At 33.3% G+C, this 17,495-nt stretch overlaps 1 protein-coding gene across 1 annotated transcript in view; it reads right to left on the reverse strand.

Moving 5' to 3' along the window:
- The window catches only part of LOC106461533 (26S proteasome non-ATPase regulatory subunit 7-like), a 32,391-nt gene extending 16,555 nt beyond the window's left edge, over positions 1-15,836 (reverse strand). The window contains exons 1-3 of the mRNA XM_013921364.2: positions 15,457-15,836; positions 4,602-4,694; positions 931-1,028 (exon numbers count right to left, since the gene is read on the reverse strand). Of these exons, the coding sequence (XP_013776818.1) occupies positions 931-1,028; positions 4,602-4,694; positions 15,457-15,631 (366 nt within the window). The 5' untranslated portion in view covers positions 15,632-15,836. The remainder of the gene's footprint in view (positions 1-930; positions 1,029-4,601; positions 4,695-15,456) is intronic.
- Between the last annotated feature and the right edge of the window lie 1,659 nt (positions 15,837-17,495).

Here is a 17,495-nt window from a genome sequence, read left to right on the forward strand (position 1 = left end):
AAACCTATGAAATGAGCAAAAAAAATACCTGAAAAACAATTGATAAATTATGAACTACATAAATATATGTATGTATCTTAGTGTGTGTGTGTGTGTGTCAATTATCGAAATATAGAACAATATTAACATATTCACTTACACACAGAAATTCAATGCCAAATATGTAGATCTTAATCTATGTATCAATCACTTTTCTCAATTGTATCTGTTCTTTTCCAACTGAAGCAAACAAACACAGTGGGGCATAGCAAAAATTGTTTAAATAATTTATTATTACAGGAATTCACTGAGACACAAGAATTACTGAATTGTTTCCATGTAGATTACAGCTACCGTTGTTAGAACATGGAGTGTTACAACAGGAGTTCAGTCAGGTAAGATCTTGTGTTATTGTTCATCTTGGTGATAACTAACTGTGTATCTGCTTCATGTTGACATACAATGCATGCTTGACAACTGCTTTCTTATATAAACGTTACATTACTTCTATTTCTCTGTCATATTTGTAGGAAAACTAATACTAATTCTTTATTTTGTACTATTTTTGTAACTTTTTTTATTGTTCACTAATTGCTTTTTAAATATACATATGTTTTTTTTTATTCTGTTTAGCTTGAAGTATATTTTGGTGCCAATTTTCTTTGAAGATTTTGATAAATGTCAAGCATAATTGTTTCTCGTACCTTAAACGGAAAATATGAATATTTATCTAATACTATACACAAAAACTTTTAAAATAATAATCAAAGTAACATTTGTACTTTAATTCCAATAAAAATAAAATATTATAAAAATGATTTTAGGCCTTAAGAACAACTATAGTTTCACTAACAAAGTTTTCCAAAAATAGTGAAGTGTCACATTGTTCAGGACTACTCCATCTATAAAAGGTAGAGTGAACGATAAAAATCCTTGTTGTTGATAACCTACCGAATTTGGACAGTATCTCCTGATAAGTTCATTGATGGCAATGTCATTCTGGTGAAGCTTTGGACCAGTGTGGTACCATCCCACAATCCTCTCTCGAGCTAAAACAGTGATCACAAATGAAAATTATAGTTTTATATATATATATGATGAAAACTAAATAGCTATTTGAACAAGACATGTTTTTTAGAATGTTTCAGAATTATGAAAGGCTGTTCATTCTTTCTTGGAAATGACTGTGCACTTTTATTAAAGCTTATATTTTTTGTTTGTTACTATGTGTAGTTCTGCACATTTTCTGTTAGATTAAATCAATCTCAAGATTTTGGTCAGAGTTCAACATTAACTTTTTATATCACTAGACCAGTCAGACCATTTCTTTAAGAAATATAAAATATAAAGTGTACCTGTTGTGGAAACATAAATTGTTTTCAACTGAAATACTATTCAGTTATATTATGTGCCTTTTCGATCACAGTTGTGTTTCCTTGTTAGATTGTTTGAATTTATCAAATTACAAATATGAAAGTTTGCTCAAGACAGATAATACATCCTTTAGAAAAGTGCATGTAATGGATAAGACTATAGTCTTTCAGATGTTTAAGAACCAACTTGGCTCGGCTTTGAACATCCACTATCCCATTCATACCCTCTACAGTGTTCTCAACGTGAACAATAAACACCAAATACTGCCTTAAGAGGACATCAAGACATTGACTCAGATGTAGCATCCATCTGGTACCTTCCAAGTTCACAGTTGCTCCATCTGAACCAGTGGTAATTCGTTTTTCCTTCCAGTTCGACCTGCATTGTCCACACTGTCTGTTGCAGACTCTATTGCTGCCAAAACACCTTCAGCAGGAGCATGCTCCATATATTTTTCTTTACAAAGATATATTTTGCCACACCTTCCACCACAACCCGAGCATACACAATCTCATGTTCACAATTAGACTCTTTAGATGCACCATCAAACATTACAGATAACATCTGTGCATTTTTCAGTAAACTGTGTTTCTTGTTGGATATCTTTATATATGAACTGATCAGTCTGATAGCTATTTGGCAGTTCAACACCATTCTTAGATTGTAAATCAAGAAGGCTTGGGTACAAAGGAAAGGGCAATTTATTCTTAGCAATGAAGTAAAAAGTGTTAAAACAAGTAAGCAATTGTGCTTTCTGACAGCAACATCCAGACATCCAACTACTGCTGATTCCCTGGTACTAACACATGCACCTACACTCATTCCTGTTTCCACTTCTCCAGTATATGAACAAAGCACTGTGCTCGATTTCTTTTACATGCATTCCAAGTCATGGCTTCTTTGAGCTGATATATGTAATATACTTGCATCATGTTGTTTCAAAGAATCAATTATTCTAAGACTGTTCATTCCCATGACAAATCTACCCCCCCCCTTCTCAAACTTTCTACATGGAACACAATATATCAAATCTTCACTCTTGTTGTACTCTACCCATTTAAACTTATTTTACCACTTAGGATACAACATTCTTTTCCTTTTCATACTTTTTTTTTGGTTTCATCCCTTCTTTTGGTGTCTTCTCTTCTTTTCCTCTTTTCTCTTCCTCAACCTCCAAAGATTTGTTTGGAATTAAGCACAAAGCTACACAATGGGCTTTCTATTCTCTGCCCACCACAGGTATCGAAACCCTTTTTCTAGCATTGTAAGTCCACAGACATACCGCTGTGCCACTGGGGGGGGGGGGGTCCCTCCAAGAAAGTAAAACCAAATTTAAATAAGGATATTCATACTTTCACTTTGTGTCGTGAGGTAAACAGTCATAAAATGGTTGAGAATGTTGTAATAATTTTAATGTTCATTTAAATTCATATAATGGAATACTTTTCTTCATAATCTTCAAAAGAGATTAGAAAAAAACTTAATGAACTTTATATTCAATGTGCAAAGTGACAGCAAAAGTCTCCAAACTTATGTCTGAAGTGAATGATGAATTTAGGCAATGAACCTCAAAAATTTGTTTGTCTCTAACAATGGGCACATAACGTTATGTAACAATCATGTACTATCACAAGATCATTCCTATTTTTATTTTTCATTCGTTCAAATAAAAAATGGAAAAGAAATTGGGATTTTGTTTCTTTTGTATGGCACATTTATTGATAAGTTCAACCATTTCAAATTTAATGAAGCTTCAAAGTACATTTTATGTAATCGTTATAATTTTTAAGGTTAAACTGTCAACAATACAATACAATAAAATCATCAACTTTACTGTACATAATTGGAATCGGCCATCAGAATTGAGTTGATTGTGCACTATAATAACTGGCAATCGGTGATTTCCAACTATACACACATACATATATATATAGATAGCCATATGAATTTTTAAAGTTGTATAGATACAAACATACATGTAATATTCAATGCAAATATAAGACAATGTATCATAATATAATAAAATACATATACAAATAAGTATTTTAAATATTTCTTATAGTTGTTATATTCCCCCTTATTCTTCTCTGCTGGCCATAGTTAGGCCGGTCACGGTTTACCTGCAGCTGGCCAGATTTCCTCTTAGAGTGACATTCTGCACACTCTACAAGGTCAAAAACACGTCAATTAACAATTATGAATTCATTATATCAATATATCTTTTCCTACTCCATTTCTGATGGATTTTGGTTCATAACACTTCTACGATCCTCTTCTGCCATGATAACCCTAAAATCTGGTGGGTTGTCACTGCTGCATGCTTTATCTGAAACCAAATATTTTCTAAATGAAATATACAAATACAAAGCTATAAAATTTCTGTCTCACTTTCACCTAGAATCGCCATCACTTTTGCCATCTCCTGCTTGCACGATCATTGCCACTCCTTACAGCTACTCTATCTGCAGTATCTATAAAGTTTTCAATCACTCAGGATTGGCTATAGTTCAACACTTACCATCAGCCATTATTGTGACTGCTGATTCAATGCTCAAAACTGAGTTTGGTGCTATCTTTTAAAATATGGCTTAAAGATTTCTATTGCGAGACAGCCCCTAGATGTTTGTATAACATTTTAGACATTTGTGTAACAGGGCTGAAGTCGATCATGCAGTGGTAAAAAGAAAAGTAATCCTTTCAGCAGTGCTATGTCCAAAAGGGCAAGAACCCTATACATAAACAAATGATATGCAACATCAATACAGTTGCAACAATAAGTTAGTAAGTGGTATGGTATAAGTGTCATGCATGGCGTATGAACATTAAATTACATACACAGCCTGCACACAGATATATACATATGCACGTAGCAGATTATTAAACTCCATACAAGTCACAGCAATTGGGTGTAAACAGTTACACAGCCATTGTTATTTCCCAGGTAGTAAAACAAACTTAAAAACTACCCTACACAATACACAATGATGCATTTAGTAATACTGCTCAGGTTTTATTACAATACTCATAGCTGGCGGAATAATATTAAATAATAATATAAAAAAAAATAGACAATCCCTATTTTGAACCACTACATGTATTTAGACAATATTTATTATCCTAATTAACCCTTATTAATGGTGTAATAAAACTTATGTTCGTAAAATATTTCAAGTTTGTTTCGTTTTTACCAAGGCAGTACCTGTATTACTTACTAATGTTCAGGGGAAATGAGAAAACAGTTTACTAACCATTAACTTTTTTAAACATGCCATACATGTTCTCCAAGTAATCATGATCCAAGAACCAGACTGTTTTGTCTTTGTCATCTTCATCAAATGGCACTAGATAAAGAAAATAATAATATGATTAATCTATACCATAATAAATAATGTTTTTGTTCCTTTCAACTGAACAGAAGTAACCTTTTCATCAAATAAACATTATTTAAAAAAAAAAGAGGAAGGAAGTACAACAAGCTTGACCAGTTGAAACTAATCAGGTTTTTATGTTTTGATAATTCTTTAATCATTTGTGTTATTATTATATTGACATGTTATTAATGTTTTTTTAGGAATTTGCACAAAATATTTCTTTTTTAAACATTACTTTATATATCAATTTAATTGTAATACTATATTATAAAGCTTATTTTTATCTAGTATTTTCAGAATTCTGGATTTCGAGGAAAGAGTTTACATTTTTTTAGCATTCTTTTACAATTGATAAGCACTCACAACAGGAAAGATTTAAGTTATTTTACACTACTTAACTATGCTTTATGAGGAACTCATTAACCTTTAACAGTGAATTCTATTTCGAAATTAGAGTTGCAAGGAAATATAAAAAGATGAAGACCATAATTTCCAACATGGAACTTGTTAGACAAAATAATAAAAACTTCACCTTAGCAACACTGTTGTAAGAATAAATGTCATTATATATATGACTGAGTTAAATCATTCATCCAGTCTTGCTTCCATGCCATTTCTTGAATAACTATGTAAATAGTAACAATTTTCTTTAGAAGAAAAACAGCACCACACAATGGTAATGTTGTAAGCATACCCATTCAAATTAACTAAATATAATTTCGTTAGAAAAATGTTTCTGCTCTTCTACATATATCTGCTAAAACCCGCATGGAGAAGTTAGTAGTGAACATTGTCTTAATATGGTTCACTAATGTCCTAGCCAAAATAACTACTGCTATTTGGAAAGATATGCTCTCAAGTGCATTTAGACAGATATTATGTTGAACTTGCTTTAAACTAATTTCACATGCTCAGCCCATTAATGATGACTAGAAGTCTATAATCAAACTGGTAGCACTAATCCTTCCATGTGGTCCCTAAAACAATATTATAGGAATATAACTTTGATTCTGGGAAAGCCATTACAAGACAATGTTACTATCGAGCCAGAGATTAGTAGTACACGGCCTGTGGCAGGAAGGATTATCTACTAAAACAAAATGGTGACTGCTTAAAAATAAACTCTACTGAAAACCCTGGAATTTTTTAAAGATATCTTGTTATTCAGTAGCATTTTAACAAGCAGAAACTACAGATCTAGCTCCTACACATCCAGCAGGCAGAATGTAACCTTCTCCATAAAACTTACACAACAATTTTTCATAGCTGACATCTACATTTAGACCACATTCAACCTTCATTCCAAAATTGGGTGAGATGACTTTAATCAATGTCATTATTCTATAAACTTATTTACTAAGAGTAAGTTCCACTGCCAGCAGGCTTTCATTACATCAAATAAAACAGTTTAACATTCTTAGAAGGGTGGAAGCATGGTTTGCATATCCCAGTTCTTCTAAATTGTATTTTAAGAACTTACTAGTGAAATGGAGAATGTATAAGAATATATGTAAACCACATTATATCTGTTATATCGAGTGTCTACAAGGTTGTTATACTTATATACAGAGAATATACTGTATAGGCCTCACAGATTGTGCACATATAAATATGGCCATGCTGGATACAGTAAAATTACTACAAATTTGCTGCACAGGTTGTTTGTGATACTTTTTATAATCATAATAAGTGAATATTTATCAGCACCAACAGTATTTTTGTATGTCTGAGCATTTATAAATATCATGCTACAAATACTGATGCATGTTTAGTTCAGAATGCTGCAAATGGCCAATAACCGAGATTATTGATTCGTCCCTAGAGTTGGCAGCTTATAATAATAACTTCTGATCAGAGTAAGCTTTGTACTTACTGAAACTAACAATCAACCTGGCCATCAGTATAGATAATTAAATATATTTTTCTCACACTTCTATTTATAAAGAATGCATTATTTCATCAGTGAGTAGCTTTGCTGTTATTGATATTTTTGGCCATAATCCCAATAATAACTTATGAGGTTTTGCCAGCTTAGGATATTGAAGTTAGTCTTTAATACAAAATCTAAGATAATAATGCGAAACAATCTTTTTTTTAAACAAAGTATACTAATAAACAATAAAGAATAAAAAAGTAATTACATTTGATATACAAACTGGTATAACCAATACTGTTAATGAAAGCAACAATATATAAGCAATATAGTATAGTTAACTTACAGAACACACAAATAATAGTTCTTGTCTTGAACTGTTGTCATATAAGAATATTGCTTTGGAAATTGGAATCTTGCTCTTTCTAATATGTCACCTTATCAAAGAAAACTCATTATGACTATGTGTATAACATCAGAGGCTATTCCTTCTGTGACAATGGAAGTCATAAGTTTTAGCTTAAACTGTGTTGGGTTAGTAGAATAAACTTTCTCATGTCAAGAACAAAAATCAAAGTTTATGTATGTAAAGAATAAGAAATAAAATAGATGAAATAGCCATTATATTATAACATTGTTAAATGTAACAAAAAGAAAACAAGATAAACTTAATATGCAGTATGTATAAGAGCTTTTACCACCAGTCTTATTCAGATATCCCACGTAATAAACAATGTTTAATCTTGTGTAAAAGCCAAAAAAGAAATACAATAAACCTCTAGATAGATGAAAGTTCTATAAAACAACAATACATAGTAGGTAAAGATACACAAGGCATTAAAATGACAAAGTAATTACACAAACTAATCTAACTAATGATGTAATTTCAGACTATGTATAGAATTCTAATATAGCTAATACTTATCGTTTACTTGTTAGTGCATGGCTCTTTGAAGTATTTAATACTATTACTCCAATACACCATCAGACAGCATACATTTTCAGTGAAATTACTATAGAGTAAATTTCTTAAACTTTGTGACAAAAATCATATAAACTGCATATGTTTATTTCTCACATTTTCCATAATTTGTCCATTTCAGCTGCAAAATCAGAGGCAAATAAAAATATTATTTCAGATCTATCTTTTGTCTTACACAAGTCACTGCTTAAGGAGCATGCAGTTTACCTTACTTTTATCACATATTTTAGACCTGTTGGTTTCTACTACTTCGGCAGCTTTTTGCATTTAAACTGTAATTTTTGAAGCATATTTTTTAGCGGATTGGATGACAAGGTATAAATACATGTCCAAACATTAAATGTAAGATCTTTTAGTCCAACAGTTAAAATAATTTTGTTAATATCATGTCTTGCATCTAACAAAATACTTGATAAACTTGTAACATAACATTTAAGGACAACAAGAGAAATGTTGATTCATCGAGGCTGGTTCATCCTCTACACAAAAATCTAAGAAATAATAACAAAAACATCCTCAAAGCCAGCTCTTATCATTTGAATATTTATAAAGCTTCCCCTTAAACTCCCTTAAATTTACTGCATCCATCACATCTGTATATAAACCAATCCAAAAGTCAACTACCCTGTTAGATAAATAACACTCACTTGATTGAAGATTATTCCTATCCTGCCAAAATATATATCCATTTATTTCTGTCCCATTGTTCTACCATTCTCAACCATTAAGTATAAAAAAAATTATGCATGAATACTATCAACTCCCTTAAGAATATCAAACACCTCAATCAGATCCCCTCTAATGCTTCTTTTTTCAAAAGAAAATTTCAGAGATCTTAAGCTGTCCAAATAAAACAAATTTTTCATCCCAGGTATCATCCTAGTCATCCTCCTTTGAACCATTTCCAACTATTCAATGTCCTTTTTAAGATATGGAAGTTTCATTACCCTACAGCAGTGTTTTCCAAACACTATTTGGTGGGAGAGCCTATAAATAATGACAGAAGAAACAGAAGAGTTGGAGAGGACGATAACCTAACAAAACTTTCACTTTGCTCTTAAAGATTTTTTTTTCTTTGCTCTTGCATTTACTCACTCCTTACAAGCATTTTTTTATTTCAAAAAAATTATTAACAACAGGTAAAGAAAACGATGATTTTGCTGTTATCATTTACAAAAATATTTTCAGTGTGAAGGGGAGGATTCAATTAAAACTGTGTTGAGTTAAGGGGTGCCGCTATTTAAAGTTTGAAAAACCCCGTCCTACAGTATAAAATAAGAGGGTCCTTTATATGTTGTCACCTTAGGAACAAACAGATCTTACCATGCTAAAATGCATTTAAATTTATGTATTACTAGATCTTTATGAGGAACAGTAATGAATCATCATTACCATGATCATCAATTAGTTTGTCATCTTTGAATAGCTAAAACAATCTATTGAAAAGCAGAGTTTTGGGGCTGTAGTCAACAAGACATAAAACAATATATTTACTGTTGTCCTGTATACAAGACTCCTAAACCATCTCTAAACTTTGCTGTTTGTTAAATGATGCCTCTTGCTCCAATATATCCTGGGAAATTCCTTGGCCTTGAATTTGTTGGTCCATTACTATGCACTAAAAACGTTACCAATACAGCTGTGTATTTGTTGAATAATATTTTAACAAATGGGTAAAACTGCTAATATCTCTTATTCAATCCAAACACAGTAAATAGGATAATTATTTACCTCAATTAGCATTTGCTTTAAAAAGTTTTTAACTTTATGGGAGGGATTGGAAGCTTCTTCCTGATTTGTGGTGCCACTGATGCTGTTGAACATCAATTTAATACAAGACTTCCTTCGTGAAAACTTTGAGATTTCACCTTACAATTAGACAAAAACCAACAGAACAAGAACAATCAGAGATTGCATACCGTCGGGTCACTGCTCCTTTTCGAGATTGCTTGTGTTTATCTTGGATGAAGTCATATTTCACCTTCAAAAACTCAAAAAATCCTTCAGATCCAGATAATTTTTTAAAGTGTGATGAGGAGTCTCAACCTTAACTTGCCCATGAAATTTGGTACAAATCCGATTACACTTTAAAGAGTTATTAACCCGAAACAGTGAAAATGATAAAAATGCTTCAAAACGATCCAGAATGCGGATCCCATGTTGAATAAAATTATGGTCTATTAGTTTGAGATACACATGTGGAAAAACAGAGATGCACACATGAACCCAATTGCAATACCTTAGCCTCCCCCTCTTGGGGCAAGGGTAATAAATATAATGATGATAATCACTGTCCAGTTTCAGATCTGGTTGGAGTTCATATTTATTTTCAATATCATGGGAATATTGGTTTCACAATCAAGTTTCTCCATAATTATGCTGGTCCACTTCCAAGACGAAGAAAAACTCTTGGATGTATCATATGAATTGAAGGGTGTACCAGACAGTATTTTAGCTGGATCATACTGTTACTAATATCTTAATACACTCAGGAAAATTCTGGTATTGAAGAAGATAGTATTTTTGACCAAAATGAATGAGAACACTGTTAATCAATTTGGTCAATCAGATTCTGATTTACCCAATTTTGCGATATCACAACTGATATCGCCAGAGAGCAAGATCCTCAAAGTAAAAAAGGAGACATGCCCCTAAAAGAGAAGAGGTATAAATACAAAAAGGTAACTTATCCAGTCACAGTCTCACTGAAGAGTAAATGATGGCAACAGGTGAAAGATGGTACCTTAATGAGGAAGAAACAGCTATCTACAGCAGATAATGGGAGATAAACGTATGAAGTGTAATCCCAGTGCTCGATGGAAGAAGTACCCCAAGGTACGATGGGGGATAAGGTAAGGTGTCTGATCAGATTTAAGACACCAGGAATTAAGGGAAGAAGGAGACAAGGAAGAAAAATAAACAACAATTGAATCAAAAGCCGATTCCAGCTGGGAAGGGAGGAAGGAAAAAGTCACAAACAGAAGTGTGGTGAAAGGGAAATAACAAACAGAAGCCTTGAAGACAATCAAGCAACTAAGAGCACGTACAGAACATATAAAGCCATCCTACTCGGAATAAAAGGAGTAGATGAAAGGAAACAAAAATGATGAAAAGGAAGAACACACCACATGAGTCAAAAGTGTATATTAGGAAAAATCAATCAACAAAAAGAATGGATTGAGCTAAATCAACCAAGAAAATCAGATCTGTGCTGGCCAGGAAGGAGCAATCAGAACGAATTGACACAGAGTGGCATGGATGAATGAAATCATCTAGGGAAGATGGTGGATGGGATGATAAAATAAAAATTTGTCTCAATCCTGTCTAAATGCATAGACAGCTAGGGTGAGTGGATGAGGAACTGTAGACCAAACAACAAAATGAGGTAACTTGGAATCAAGGAAAGAAGTAAATGCATCCCACTGAGGTATACCCCACTAGACTCAGAGCCACTGGAAATTTTTGAGGATCGAGAGGCCAGTTCATTGGATAAAGAGTGTCGGAACTGGAAAGGTGATCCACAAAAAGGTTGAAAGCACCTAGGACATGACACTCTGGGAGACATAAGTCAAGCATGTGGGCCCAAAAAGAGAGATCCATGGTAGACGACAAAGGGAACTAGAATGGGTACCCCTTTGGTGAGTGATATAAGCAAGTACCGTTGAATTGTCAGAATGGATCATGATTAGTTGAATCCTGACAAGAGGAAGAAAGTGAACCAAAGCAAGTTGGACTGCCAGAAGTTATGAGCATGAACATGGTAAGACCTGTCAGCCATATACCATTGTCCTCAAACCTCACACTGATTGACCCATCGCCCCCCCCCCCCCTATAAAAACTTGAAGGTAAGTATTGGGGAAGAGAAACAAATCCAAACAAGGGGAATGAAATGGTTTTGACAACATGGGGGCTTTGTTCAACCACCAATATCATCGAAGAGGGAAGGAGGAAAGTTATGTGTGGAATCCACAGGAACTCTATCATGATTCCATGGTTTTTCCAACATTCCCTGAAGAGATTGCATATGTGCCAAACCCAAGGAGATAAGTGTTTTCATAGAAGTTACATCCTCCAACATGATAGAACCTTGCTTACTATAAGACAGTTAACAGTAATGGTATGGATAACTGAAATCTCCATCAAAATCAGTCAAAGAGGAGAAGTAAGACACCCCCAAAAGACAACAATGTTGGGTAGATAATGGGAAAGACTTCTCCAACTGGAAAATCTAACCAATTTTGGCTGTGTAGGTAAGAAGCAGATGAGTATGTTGTGACATTTCCAGTATGGAATGAGCTAACAGAAGCCAGATGACCAAGTTGTGGTATAAATACAATCATTCATCATGCTGAAGGCGGTTAAACCGACTACCCAACAAAAGACTAACAGATACAAAACAAGGTTGAAGGGTAAGGTGCGAAACTGGTGACCAACTCCATGTTGAAAAAACCTAAGATAGTGTAATAAGGGATGAAAAATAGGAATGTGGGTGTAAGAATATGAAATGTCTACCTTGGGCATTCTCAGTCCTGGAAAAATGGCCCACCAGAGTGTGATAAACCAAAACATAGTAAAATGGGAAAGAATCAAGAAGTGATTGAGGCAGGAAAGATCAATTATAGAACTCCAATCAGCATTGAGAATACACGACTAATGGAGGAACCCTTAGAGGTAGGTCAGGTAAATGATGGGAAGATGCCAAACATAAGACAACATGAATAACGAATACAATGGCTCAGAATAAGACAAACAAACAACCAAAAAAGAAAAATTGAATGGTGCAAAATACTCCACATTACACTAAAGTCACAGGGATATCCCCCCAAAAATGGACCTGTGGAGAAAAAGAGCTGTTCCAAGTAGAAGCAGACAATAAATGAACTTGGTACAAAACAATGTCCCATCTCAGAAGATCACAAAAGCAAAGAAGCCATGTGTGTAGGGAAAGAGCCAAAGATTGCCTCAATGTAGAAGTAAGGAGGGGGGAAGGTATCCCACAAAAATTAGGTGGAACTCCTCAAAATGGAGGTGTATGGTGAACAATTCTCGTAGGAGAGTTGATAGAGGAAGACGAAGGCTGGAAAATTTGGTGAGGGATAAAAAGAGCAATGGAGATTCTAAGTGCAGAGAATCAAGAACACAAAAAACAATCTGCCTCATGGTAAGCTAAGGCAAAATGAATCAAAAGCCATGGAAGGCAAGGTATGAAAGCACCATGTCTCAAAAGAGCCCAGCATGAACCATAATGTATGGAGAAGGAATGGAAAAAAATTACAGTAAAATATGTCTACAAAAAAAAGAAAAAAGGCTGAGGTAGGCCTAGCAGACCTCGTAGGAGAGGTCTGGAAAACAAGGCATAATCAGGTAGAGGAAAAATGTCAAAATCTATGTCATCCTGAACAGGTTCAGCAGTTTTAGGAGCAAGGCAAACAATATTGGGAGAAGGTTGTGTGGACCACAGCCCTAGAGGTCCTCATAAATCCAATTAATTGTAAGAAGTAGAAAATATAAATAATTACAAAAAAGGAAATACTCTTTATATTGTAAAATCAAGTATATAATATAATATTGACAATATAAAATTTATTAGAGGGTATTTGTTGAAGAAAACAGTATAATTAACCTAATTTATGATTTCCCAGTAAAATGAATGACAGGTAAGTCTAAAATGTTGTAATACAATGGATATCATTAAGTTCTCTAATTGAAAACCCTAACCTTACAATAAGTATTTACAAATCTAACTAAACTTACGTTACTGAATCCAAATAACACCAAATAATTATATTAAGATAAAAAATATTCAAAATCTATAACAGCTTATCCAAAGTTGGCAGACCATAGTCAAAATGTGTGGGCCTACAAATTCGAGACCTGATAAAGATCAACTCGTATAACGATCAATCTCCCAACGTATGAAAGCTGACAATTCCCCTGTAAGTGTGCTGGAAGTAAGTGAGATCACTTTCAAAATGAAAACATAAAACTTCAGTGAAGATAAAAAAAAGAACAATAAAGGTAAGTGATCACTTAAAATTGTTAAATTGATATAGGAATAAAAAACATAGAAAAATATTTTCACTTTGTATTGAAATTAAAAACTAAAAAAAAAAAAAAAGGAATGAGAGAACAAACTGCCAAATGAGAAGTAATAGTTCAGTGTTATTGAACAGAGGGAGTCACATGCATCAGGAGAGTGTGTTGCACTCCTATTGATGGAGGGTTGTCGCTTGATGATTTACATGTGATACACAGTAGAACCACATTGATCGTGGAGTACGTGGGAGATCAAAACTTGTGACACATGGAAAAATGTTTGCATATAGAGGGCAGCACTAAATGAGAATAGCTATATCTGTGACACAAGGTATGTTACTTACAAAAGTGCTAGCCATAGTGGAATTAAAAAGTAAACAAAGGATTCATGTACCCTTGGTAGATATAACTAGTTAACTGACATGAATTTCCAGAAAGCTTTATGTCGTCAGTTTCATATTTTCTAATTTATTGTAAAATTTTACATTATGTATCCTTATACTTGCAAATATGAAATGAAAGACATCATAATTAAAACAATCAAACTGAAACATCACTTGAATGTACTGTTTTAAACTTAGGAAATACTTTTGAAAGATGTACAAGTTGTCAGAGAAACGCTGTTACAATTATAGTATGTTTAATATATAGCTCATTTTCTTTCTATTCAAATGTATCATTTGTGGTTTGTGACTAGTAAAGGGGGGGTTCTTTCAGCCCTTGAGGTCCACACATGTAGCCTGCAGATTAGTTAATGTTCCCACCACTGCTTTTAAGCTCCCGCGGTCTTAATAGTATTCATACTGGAATATTGGCACAGGTCAAGACATGGTTGCAAGTTTTCCACTGGCCGCTGTTTTTCTTTGCAGGTATTTTTTGTTGTTGCATGCTTGGGATCATTATCTTGCTAGAAGATGAATCCCTGCCCAACAGATCCTAAGGGAATGACATTATGGATGAGTATTTGTTAGTTGTCACAGTATTATCAATTTGAGGTAGATTTCCAACACCAATGGCTGAGATGAACCACACACCTGTACTGGTTTCCCAGCATGCTTCTTTGTGAGTGTTGCAAGTTGACTACTATACCATTCTCCCTTCTGTCACTGAACAAAATATCATTTGCCAAACAATTTGAATTTGGATCCATCTTTAAAGAGCACTTTCCCACAGTTTTTTCACCTCTCTGCTTGTAGTTTGTTGCCCATTTCAGCCTTTTGGTTTGGTTATCACTCCTAAACAATGTTTTTTTTTCAGCAGGTACAGATCCACTAAAACCACTATATGCTAATATGTATCTTACTGTTCAGGAGGAAACATTCACACCTGTATGTTCAGTTAGGTCATTGTCAAGATTCCTACTGATTAATCATACAAAAAGAAAACCCTCCATTAGTCAGTCAATTTTAAATTTTTACTTTGATCACAATAAATTCTACATTCAATCTTCTGAGTTTCTATAAAGCTCATGCTAAAACATATGTCACTTCAATTTGAGTACCTTTGCATTTCTGTCCTGGAAGCTGGGAGTGCATTCTCCACACTACTGCTAGGAATATCTAAAATAGCTGTTTATACCTGTATGAGCATTATGCTGGTGTGGTGCTGTCTAATTGGTTGAATGACAGACTAGAACACTATCATCTATCAACAAAGCAATTCTATAATATTTGCATTTTATGCCCATTTCTTTAACTGTTTTCATAATTATATCCAATACCATATTATATATCATAAAACCAAAAGTTGCATCTTGCTGAAAGTGAAAAACTATTTGCAATACAAGAAAAGAATTACAAGGACATTAAACATAATACAAGTTTAATCAACTTTTCACTTACCAGCAAAACTGTTTGATACATCCAATACTCCTTTTCCTTTCCATGAACCTAAGAGAATACCCACAACGCGTTTCTGATTTCCTATTTTACCCATTCGGTTAAAATGATCTACAACGCTAAGCAATACTAATGGATGAACTACAACATTAGAAACTGGTAAATGTGAAGAAGGCATGATTACCCACAAATTTGCCGATTCACTTGACTCCAGGAGTTAGACCTAATCCGTTATATTTCAAATTCAATGAATGATGAAATTGCTACTAGAATACAGCTAAATATAACTGCGAAAACAGTAAAATAAAAATTAATGTTACCTTTAACTAAAACAAGTCAACTAAATGACTCGCCTAAATTTCGAACGATTGTGGTGCTACCTACACCTAGATTACCATAAAAACATACATAATTTTAATAAAGTCTTAATAATCTGCACAATCAAGAATGTTTTTCATTTATTTTTCATATATGTTTTGACTTTATATTTAAAAAAGGTAAATAAAAAACGAAAAAGTTTGAGAGTCTAGATCATAAAAACCTTTATTAAATGTCAAACTGTACTCTCAGAAAGGCACTACGCTGATTAAAATAGATATAATTTTAAATTTACAGCACTTCAATTGAAGTACAATGGTTACAAAAATAGAAAAATATAATTTCTTAAATGCTTTAAAGAGATTTATGTTACCAAGAAGTCATAGTGCCAATGAATATTATACATAGATGATATATTATAAAACATATGCCCTACAGTGGCTCATTGCTAAGTCTGAGGACTTATAGCACTAAAAATTCGGGTTTTGATACCAATAGTGGACATAGCATAGATAGCGTATTGTGTAGTTTTGTGCTTAACAAATATCCTTAAAATTGAATTGAAAACAACAATGTAAAATAATATGTAAAATTAACACGGTTATTATGTACACAATATATACATTAAATACATTGTTTGAATGGTTAATTTTTTTAGAGAGTTTTTTCTTTCGATTATTGCCAAATCAAGTCCAGATATTGTAATAATAACGAAATCGATTTATTTCTTCGACTACTTAACATAACCTAGTACTTAAAACAAGCCATCTAACCAAATCGCAAGATTAATAATTTGTTTGTTTCAAGTTAAGCACAAAGATACACAATGGGCTATCTGTGCTCTACCCACCACGAATATCGAAGTCCGGTTTCTAGTGGTGTAAGGCTAATAATAATAATGAAACGGGTAACGAGTACAGCTGTTAATATGAACTACAAAAAAAGAATAAGAAAATAATGCACTGATTTATCAGATAGAAAACGAACTTTTATAATGAACATTAGAAACACAATAAAACTAAAAAACTTTTCGGAATTGTCTCAACTTCCGTTAACATTTTAAAATGTCAGTTCACAACATTCTGACAATAGAAAACATCAGCAATTAAACGATAATTTTTCAATGCATTTTTTAAGTAACATAGTGCTTTTTTTGAAGATAATGAGTTTTAAAACGACTGTTTATATACAGTTAATCAAATTTCTTAATCTAAAATAACCTTACAAATAAAAGGTAAAACAAAACACAACTGGTTTCAGCCATAGGCCTATATCAAGTGCTAGTTAATTGAATACGCTTTTATTGTTGGAAAGAACATTATTTTTCAAAACACGTTTAAGAATGCATGATTGTTATGTTGTGTACGAATTTTACAAGGCGGCGAACAATGAATACAATTTTACTTGTCATAAGACATTAGTCTTCTTCTTCTGTAGCTTTCCCGTATCTATACCGGGTCGCTATTTTTGACAGCACGTTTCCACTCTCCTCGGTCTTCGTATTCGTCTCCAACAAGGCCTTTCTCTCTAATATCTCCATCTACGCAATCCTTCCATCTTCTCCTTGGTCTTCCTCTCTTCCTTCTCCCCTCCACCTCCATATCCAAAACTCTCTTGCTTATATACTCGTCTTCCCTCCTCATCACGTGCCCATACCATTGCAATCTTCTCTCCTGAACTTTCTTCGATATTTCCACCACTTTAGTTGTTCCTCGAATCCTCTC

The sequence above is a fragment of the Limulus polyphemus genome, unplaced genomic scaffold (assembly GCF_000517525.1).
Source record: "Limulus polyphemus unplaced genomic scaffold, Limulus_polyphemus-2.1.2 Scaffold981, whole genome shotgun sequence".
Taxonomy (NCBI): Eukaryota; Metazoa; Arthropoda; class Merostomata; order Xiphosura; family Limulidae; genus Limulus; species Limulus polyphemus.